Genomic DNA, 10,010 nt, shown 5'->3' on the forward strand with positions numbered 1-10,010 from the left:
TATGAAATGAAAGCAAAGCTTGGCCCAGCACTCCAGGAGGCTGAGGCAGGAGAATCAAGGTGAGTTCAAAGCCAGCCTGATTTATATAGTGAGACCCTGTCTCAACAAAACAAAAACAAAACAAAACAAAACAAAAGATTTTAAGCAGAATTTCAAAGAGAGATTTGTACACTCATGTTCATTGCAGCATTGATCACAGAGGCCACAGGGTAGAAGCTGCTCAAATATCTGACAGATAAATAAAGAAAACATGGTGTATGCAGGCAATAAAAGCCTATTTAGCCTTAAAAAAAAGAAGGAAAGCCTGTTACATGCTCCAGCACGGATGGACCTTGAGGACATTGTATTGAGTGAAGCAAGCCAATCACAGAAAGACAAATACTTCGTGATTCTGTTGTATGAAGCATCTAAAGCAGTCAAAGTCATAGTGACAGGAAATAGAACAGCAGAGGTCAGGGGCTGTGGGGTGGGGCTAGCTCAAAGCGCATAGAATTTCAATTTTGCTAAAACAAAAGTTTTAGAGAACTTTGTATACAACAGGGTCAATATAATTACCACTAGTGAGTCAAACGCTCAAATGTTGGTTCAAACGGTTCATTTTGTTATTTTTTTTAAAAGTATGACTAACCAGCGAATCCGCTAGATAAGCTGCTACTAACATCTCTACTGCGTCGCATTAGAAGGAGCCTAATTTCTTCAGATGGGGCATTTCAATCCCACTAATGCATGGTACCAGTTCTTTTCAGGTTTGCTAGAAAAGGGCTGGTACAGCCCTCCAAACAAGTGAAGAAAGAGACACACAGACAAGGTAGGGTGGCCAGCAAGGGTGTAATTCTGCAGGACAGAGTAGTTGTTGGATGCAGTGTCCTGAAGGATGGGGAGGGCCAGGAATCGGAAGAGGACGGACCAGCAGAGGCACTGTCGCAAGTGTGACTCCTAAGCTCCCCAGCTCTCTATCCCGGCCACCTTGATCAGGACGCTGTCCTGGATTTCCCCAGCTCACGTTTCCTGTGGACGTTACAATCCTGCATCTTGCTGGGGGCTCAGCATCGCCCGTGGGATGAGATACTCCTGAGTGGTGTCAACAGTCTGGAAAGGAAGAAATGCCATCTTAAACACCCTGAGCCAACCCGGGCAACGATCATCTCCAGCACTGCATTTGAAATATTATCATCTAACCATCACTTAATTCTTTGTTAATGAAAAAGACAAAAAAAAAAATTGCTGAGCCTACTCATCTCAGGCTACCCTCTTAGGCATTAACAAGAATCTTTTTTTTTGCAAGGCTCTGGAATAGCTGATTACTGGATATTGAAACTCATCCAAAGAAGTCTTAGAGGGGATAATAAAGATTTTCTCATTGTGTAAATGCCCTCCTGAGGGTTAATTAGAGCAAATGATTTATAGCCATGTCCTCCATCCTTGTGTCTTTCTAGAAAAAGGCAAAAATCTCAGGTAACAGTCCAGAGGGTCTAGCTCAGCTGGTTGCCTGGTAAGCTCATTGAACAGCAGTCTGAGGATGCCTTTCATCCTTGGATTTTAGGGGCTTCCCAGCCCCGTTGTGCCAGCACTGGGTCCCTGTGTGGTATTTTTGGCTGCCTGGATTTGAATGTCTTGGAGCCATCACAGTACAGATGTGAGTGATGTCCAGTCTCCTCCGCAGGGCTCCCTGTCTTTTCCCCAAAAGGATTAAAATAGGTTCATCCATCTGGGCATCCTGTCCTTGCCCTGTCCTGGGGGGCAGCCTTGGAGGCTTGAGCTAGACAGTGATCCAGAGAGGCATAGGGGTTGCTCAGGGGATGCATTAAGACCACTGATCCCAAAAACAGAGCCAGCACAAACTCCTATTTACAGTCTTCTGTTGACCTCAATGCAAGGCCAGGTCAGCTGGCTCCTCTTCACCCTCATACAAAATGTTTACCTTCCCTGTTCCTTCCAGAGACATCCCTTTGCATCAGGACAGACAGGAGACTCAGAGGTGTGGGCGGAGGAGAATGGGAGCCTTGCCTGTCTTGTGCTACCCTGGTAAGGCTAGGAGCTGGATGGCAGAAGCTCTCCATGCCTTTGGGGATGATCCTGCCCTGGCTTGTGGGTCTTAGGTCAGTAAGGCCATTGCAAGTGGAGCCAAAAGGCTCTTCGAAGGAAGACGTGCTTGCTACGTCCCTCCTGGGCAGACGAGAGGAGCACATTTACCTGCAGCTGAATGGGAGTACCATAGGGAGTTAATGCTATATCCTCCTCAGCTCCATCACTGTCTCGGGCTGCAAGCCAAAGGAGGGAGGGTGGGGTTAGTGTCAGAGGTTCATGGGGAAACAGCTTGTGAGGTGCACGAAGTGCCTCAGTGGCATGCAAAGGGGCCCCTGACCCTTGAAAAGGAATATTCAGTTAAGGCTGTTACCGAAACAATGTATGATTTAGGAGTATTTTAAAAGTGCACAAGGAAGGTTGTATATGTGTGTCCAGGAGAAGCGCACAGGCATTTAGTTACTAGAGGGGTGGAAGAATCCCCATCACTTTCTAGAGAAAGACCACCAGCCCCAGAGCAGAATACTTGCTCTCTTAGTATTAATTATCTGAACTTGGGCATCAGACTTTTAAAAAATTGTCCCTTTGAGCTTAATTCTCAACTTTTAAGACTGGATATAATAATAGTAATCATAATAATAACACCCCTAGAGACATTCTGTGCTGTAGGAGAGCAGCCACACACAGTTATTTGCTTAACGTCTGTCTTCTCAACCAGATGTAAGCTTCGAGAAGACAGATGCTTGTCTATCTCCAAGGCCAGGCACATGCTCGATGCATTGTTTGTGTTTGGATAGCCACAGGCATAACTGTGTCCCTGGTGTTCACACTCAGGGGCTGTAGTGCCGAGTGGAGAAGGCTTCTAATACTGGAGAACAATCGCTAGGCCCTTCATCTGTGTTACCTAAAGCCAAGTTCTTTAACCTTTTGGTGCTTTTACTTCCTGATAGAAATAAGAGACAATGATGTGATAGTAAGTGTGTTGCATAGGGATGTTTTGAGGACATGATTAATATATGATAAAACCCTTGGATCAGAGCATGATATAGGGAAAAAACATGTGCTCTTTGTATATTGTTACTGGTGATGGTGTATAGTTTAATTGATGCTCTGAGAACCTCCTCTGACTGGCATTTGTAAAAGGAGCTGGATGCTGTGTGGTTTGAAGTGTTTGCCTGTCATCTCCCTTCCTCTTCTCCACCTACTCTCCTCCTTTTTGTTCCAGCACCGGGGATTAAATCCAGGGGCTGCTGGGTTAAAATCCTCAGCTTCTTTCTTTTTTAAAACAAAACTTTGGAGACAGGATTTTTTTAAGTTGCCCAGGCTGACCTCTCAAACTTTAATCCTCCTGCCTCAGCATCCCAAGTAGCTGGGATTGCAGGCGTGTACATACCATTGCACTAGGCAAATGCTTATCTTTCTTTCAAGGCAGAACAAACTGAAGCCTTGGTTTGACTCCTCCACCTTCGGTCCCTTGGTAGCCAGCTTTCACCCAACATTCTCATCAGACCAAATCATACTTAGAAAAATGAATTCTCCAGCTCCAGGTATTGCTCCTGGATTTACCAAAAGAATGTGCATTGCTTTATATTCAACTGGCAACCATCTCATGATAGGAACTGTGAGTTGAGGAAGACCTGACATTTGCAGGTGGAGGAGGTAGGGAGGGGCAAATAACTATTATTTATCAACAAAGACTCTGAGGGGATCCCTGGGGTCTTTGGAGTCCCTGGTCTTGTGTCTGCAGGAACAATTTTTCCCAGTTGGCGAGAAAGAAGCAGAGGGAAGCTTTGGAGCCCGCATGCTGCTGCCCGGTTCTGCTGTCATCTCCATGGGTGTCAAACCCCATACGGACACTGCACAAACCCTTCCCAGACTCACGGTCTTCTGACCTGCTTTCTGCTAGTCTCCCTCACCCACTGTCTGACCTGCAACTCTTTTTCAGTTTATTTTTAACTGATAAATAAAATCGGACCCATAAGGGAGCACTATGTGACATTTCCATGCCTGTATCCTTTCCTTAATGCCCAAATCCAGGAAAACATAACTATCTCCTGACAGTTATCATTTCTTTACGATGAAAAATATTCTGAATCCTTTCTTTCTTTTAGTTTTTTTTTAAAAAAATATACAACACACAGCACACAACACTCCCTACTATGTAACACCAGCATTTCTATGCCCTCTTTGGCTGTAACCACATCCACTGGTCACCCTTTCCCCCATCTATCTCACCGACGAATCTCCCCATCCTTGGAGAACCACCATTCCATCCCAACGCCCATGGAATCAACCTCTGCAGATCCCTGCGACACCTAGGAGTAACAAAGAGAGCTTCCTGTGGACGAACAAAAATGACAGTCATGACACCTGAGACCATGTGAATTGGATTTCCTTTGGAAAGCTGGATGTGCTTTGCGGAACAAAAATGTTGAGAATTTTAAAAAATGCCTACATTTCGCAAAAGTTGGGAACACATTCTGAAAGTCTATGTTTTCAGGAACAGCTCTCTCCTGGTTCGTCTCATTTTGCACTCATTGACCCATTTTTGTATTATGTAGATTCATTGACTATCTTTGCCCTAATACCTTAAAAAAGAATCATGCTATGTTTGTCTATACACATTCAAATATCACATGAGAAAATGTCCACAGTATTGTGATACTTTGAACATAGATGTGTCTTTCTTTCAGCAAGTTTTCATGTAACAATATTCTAATTAATCTAAAAAAGATAAAGTAGGTAATAGAGAAGTTTTTATCTCACAAAAATATGGGTAGTTAACAGTCTACTAGATTTAAGACCTTTGCAAATTCCCAGTGAATTCCCAGAGCAACTGATTTAGTTGATTAAGTAATCTATCCATTTATTTTTGGATGTTACTTATACATTTTTGGGGAGCAGACATATTAAAAAACTCACCAACTCCACAAATAAAACAAGTAACATATCCATCAAGTAATCTAATTAATGAAGGATATGTAAAAAAAATAGCATAATCCCAGATGCATGTAGATGACTGATCAAATATTCACATAGTGGCTTCTGCATTTTTACTTTGCATTTTAATTACTTTATTTATACATGCACAGGTTCTTTGCCCTACTCTTGAGCATCTTTATGTTACAGTTTCCTGAGCCTAACAATATGTTGAGGTTATAAAATATTAATCAAATGCTGTGAGAGTATATATCTATATTTTTGGCTTAAGATTCTGGTGAAGAGGAACTGATTTAAAAAGTCTAATCAATACCTATTTAGAGGATAGGGGAAAGGATATTTACACCCATTTGTTCAGTGTCCTGTCGTGACATGCCTGATTGCATTTTTACTCTCTATCCAGATGTTTTTATATCTTGGATTTAAGTCCCTAAGCCACTTCAGAGAGATTAAAGTCTAATCTTCTCTTGAAAAATGGGGAGATGGAGCCCTTAATCCCTTTTGCTAATCTGTTCCAGAAAAGTGTTTACCATCCCTTATTTTCATATTTGATCTAAATTCCTCCTGTTTTGGTTCAAGTTCATCCCCACCCCTTGTTTTTAGTTGGAGATGGAAAACAACAGGGCAATAGCCTCTTGCAGGGAGGTCTTCATACTTGTGAAATTCTCCACTAATCACCCTTTGACTTACTTCTCTTTCAGTTGAATAATTCTGCCCTCATAAACCCAGTGGTAAATCAAATACTTATGTGACCGGAGCCACTGCTACAAATAGCATTAGTCAGAAGAGTCATATGACAGCAGCTGGCCTCCTGGACTTGCACAAAATGCTGTATTTTGGTCCAGAATTTAGAGAGAAGGGAGGAGAGAGAGAGGGAGGGGGAGAGACAACACTTGGGTCACCTACGAGAAAGGCACATAAAGAACTTCAGAACTGCCAAGTCAGGGTCATTGTCTCACCCTTTGCATACAGGTCTGACGCTATAACCCTTTAATCATCTTTGTGGTTTTCTACCCCACACTTCTCATTAAAGAATCCCAGGCCTGGGATGGAAATTCTCGCTGGAGCCTGACCCATGCGGAGGATGAGGACAAGGTTGTCCTTGGCAGCCACATCTGTTTACTTAGTGCCTTGAATGTTTCCTCAGTAAACTGCCCAGGCACCGGAGAGCAGCGTTCGCCTGTGGCTCCTGACCCATGGTGACCCGTAGGCTCATTCTACTTACTGTTCCTTTACTTCTCACCTTATTTGTGTATTTTTCCTAAGTAGCTGTAGTCCTGCATTTTTAAACTGAGTTTTAATTAGCCTTCTAATTTTTGACAATGGTACTTTTTCCTGGTGACCTATATTCTGACTATTCACTGACTCAAAGTTTCTGGTGACTTTGTCCACTCTCAGAGAGAAATCTAGATTTTTTTTTTTTAACTACACTATCAGTTTTTTTCTCTCCATGAAGTATCAAACTGCTTTGGCAATGACTATGACTGGCACATTATTTCCTCCTCAGAAATGGGTTTTCTAATCTGGCTTGGGTAACAGGGTTGTGCGGACCAAGTCAGGAAACAGGTCCTTTTGTAAACACTTTCTCTTCAACTAAGACACTCCTTAGAAAATTTTAAACACATGGTTCATATTTGGGGTAGGTAAGGAGTGCTGATCATTACAACTGTGTATTTATTGTGAAACTCTGAGAGCTTCATTCTGACTTCTGTTTGGTGGAAACATTCAATAGCAAAACCAACACAGCAGCTTTTATCTTATCTTCTGGTAAGAACTATGAAAAGAATTTTCAAGAAAGATGGACTCTGCAATTCTGCCTCACTTCTCCAGAGATCTGATTACACATTATCAACAAACAATGAAAAAATTTTAGAGGAAGGATGTAGTGTTAATTTCTGATTCTTGGTCAACTGAGCTGAAAAGGATTAATGGGTGCATTTAAATGAACAGGATTTAATTTGAATGTGCAATTAGCCAGAGATTACAGCTTAAAAAAGTATATACACTTAAAATGAAAGCTTTACATTAATTTCTTTAGCTTGGTGAACATTATGTGTACTGCATAATATCTAAAATAACACCATCGTTACACTTTAGAAAAAAATGTAAGAAATCAGTTGCCTATTAAGACACAAAAATTGATATAGAGCTATGATAGTGAATTCTGAATAATAAGCCAGATGTTTCCAAAAAGGAATTAATGAGTTTTGATATATTTCCAGATAACCGAAATTAGCACTATTTTCCCCAGGTGCTGGGGACCAAATATCCTTTTTGTTATAGATAGTATGTTTTATTTTCTAACAAAACAGAGTCAGATGGCTTGGTCTTCTTACATAAGGCTAAAAATATGACCCAGAAATTATCATGAAAACATCATATAGTCAACTTGCATTATGTCAAACAAAGATCACACATCGGAACTTTTATTCAGAATTTGGATTAAATTAATTAAATGTTGAATGATCCTTCCTATAACTTTTTAAAATAAACCTTGGAAGATTTAAAATGATTAATAGTTTGAAAGTGGAAATCCAGAAGCTGCTCGGTCCTGTGTCTTTTATGAGTGGCGAGTCCCACAAAAAGTTTAAGATTATGTTGGGACAAATTAGCTTTGAGACTCAAAAATTTAAAATACCAACCACTGTTCTAGGATTGACTTTTGTACTTGACTCATTTGGACGTAGTGTTCAATGTCACTCAAAAGCATGGCCTAAGTCCCATTTGTGGCTGACTAATGGGTTTTAGCACGGGTGCCTCTCTTTACCCAGCTTGAGCGCTCACAGTTATGCCTTGTTTACTTAGTATCTCTGATTTGTTTCTGTCTTGGTCCCTCCGCATCACCCTCTGTTCTGGAAGAGCTAATTTTTCATAAAAAATTTAACCTTGAATCTGAGTGTCTTCATCTCCACACTTGAATTATGAAGTTACTCATCAAAAGTCTGACCATTCCTCTTGGATTCCTCTTGGTCAGCCTGCTGGCCTATTTCTCTGCGGTTCTCTCAGTGGAGCCCCTTCCCTTCCCTGAACCCTGCCCACCTCCCCATAGGACGGTACCTCTGGAGAGCTCCTGGTTCTCTGTGCGGAAGGTGTGCTGGTAGACTGGGACCACACCGCAGGCATTGCCTTGTGGAGGGCAGTCCTGCCTGCATGATCTGTAGAGAATGCAGAGCTCAGGAATGATGTACAGCAGCAGGAAAACCCACGCATTGGTGACCAGGCCAATGCAGATGACCGCGTCGTCCCACTGGGGCTGCCGCTGGAGTTGTGGGTTGCCTTTCATGAGCATGGAGATCCATACTACCCAGATAATGATGGAGAGGAGCACAGTGACAAAGATGAGCCGTCCATGCTGCTTCCAGTTCTCACACGGGCCACAGAAAGTGGCTTTGGAAACGAAGAACGTAAGGGCCATCAGGAGGAGGACATAGACCAACAGCACAACAAAGTCCACATTGAGCTGATAGGGTGTCATGTGCACAAACATCATGCCTCGGGTCATCATGAGCGTCACATACTCGATGGCGATGATGGTCTGCAGCAGACTGACCCCAACAGCAATGCACAGGATTGTTGTCCAAGAGAAGGAGACCCCGCCCCGGACCAATTTCACCAGGTTGGAGGCATGAGCCAGGAGGCAGGAGAAGCAGAGAGCAAAGAGAACCCCAAAGAGAAAGTAGCGCACAGGGGCAGTTTGTTCATTGAACTGGATGATGAAGGCAAAAGCAAGTCCAAAGAGCCCCAGCACACCCAGCAGGAAGAGGAACTGGGTGGGAAGGACGTTCCACTGGCTGCAGTCTTGGACTTTTCGCATGAGGAAGAGAAAGGCTAAGAGCAGCAGAATGGTCACCACGATGCCAATTGCTGCCAAGGACTCCAGGACAATGCCCCATGCCCCCTCATTGTCACAGAAGAGATAATAGTCTTTGGTGGGCTCCATGCAGTCATCATACATGGTGACTTCTAGGTGGACCTCACAGGAATGGTCTTCCGTTACCCTGCAGAGGAGGAGACAAACGGGACTTTTCATCCATCCCCAGAATGATGTTAGGCATCGAGGCAGGGAGGGATGGTGTCTCTCATTCCCCCATGAAGATACCTAGGCACCTGAAGGAAATGGCTTTACTAAAGTGTCACTAGGACATTGAGAAGACACAAGTTCCATTTTGTTTGACTACTGATACTTATCTAAATGCTAAGCTTCCTTAGAGCAGTGAAAAAGCAGATATATACAAGTATAGTCTCCGGGAATGGGAAATGCTGGTACATACAGCACCCCCAGATTTGTCATTGTCGTAAACAGGATGCCAGGAAAGCAAGTGAGAAAGCTAACCTAAGATTCTCTGAGGATCGCTCCATACTCTTGCTGGAAGAAGCAGAACAGATTTCTTTGGGGCTCCAAATAACTCACCTGTCTTTTTGAGATAGAGCCTCGTTAAATTGCTAAAGCTGCCCAGGCAGGACTTGAAATCTCATGCATTTTAGTATCACAGTTTTTAAGGCCTTATGATAGCAAATACAGAATCTTTTCCATAAAATGGGGGATGTCACAATGTTTGCATGATTGATGGGATTCCGTCTAAGTCAACAGAGGTTGCCCACATTAGCGGGTCACTGACTGGGTTATTCTAAACACAGATTCCCTGCTTCAAGGAGATAGGCAGATGATTTTTCCCAGTAATTTTAATTTAATGACTATTTCTTCTTTCAATTCAGATCAATCCAGTGCAACAGGTTATTATCCGACAGCTGCAGTTTGTTTATGAAAGAATTATACAAAATGGCGCCTTTTTTCCAAATAACTTCTTGGATAGTTTAGTACCAAAATCCATGTCTTGACTGAAGTGGTTTGATAAAAAAAATTCCACATATTTATTTGGGGAAAACCACACTCAACCAAATCAAGCCAAACCACCTTGCTACTGAATACCCCTGAGTCCGTTCCCCTTCAGTTATTCCCAAACTAGGTGGCCGGAGTGATCCCGGTCTATAGCTGGCAGCAGGCCCTTAGTTCTGACTTACCTCCTCTGTGCCCGTCCCCTCTG

General features: G+C 42.8%; 1 protein-coding gene across 2 annotated transcripts; it reads right to left on the reverse strand.

Moving 5' to 3' along the window:
* Positions 1–819: 819 nt before the first annotated feature.
* Positions 820–8,920, reverse strand: Gprc5d (G protein-coupled receptor class C group 5 member D). 2 transcript variants are annotated; one of them, XM_010638401.1, is made up of 3 exons: positions 8,023–8,920; positions 2,194–2,261; positions 820–1,089 (listed from the first exon to the last, which is right to left on the reverse strand). In XM_010638401.1, the coding sequence occupies exons 1-3, from the start codon at positions 8,918–8,920 to the stop codon at positions 1,018–1,020; spliced, it is 1,038 nt and encodes a 345-aa protein (XP_010636703.1). In that variant the 3' UTR covers positions 820–1,017. The 2 variants fall into 2 exon arrangements, with proteins under 2 accessions (XP_010636703.1, XP_010636705.1); XM_010638403.2 differs by lacking the exon at positions 2,194–2,261.
* Positions 8,921–10,010: the final 1,090 nt, after the last annotated feature.

Source organism: Fukomys damarensis, unplaced genomic scaffold, assembly GCF_012274545.1.
Source record: "Fukomys damarensis isolate Sample0158 unplaced genomic scaffold, DMR_v1.0_HiC HiC_scaffold_19, whole genome shotgun sequence".
Taxonomy (NCBI): Eukaryota; Metazoa; Chordata; class Mammalia; order Rodentia; family Bathyergidae; genus Fukomys; species Fukomys damarensis.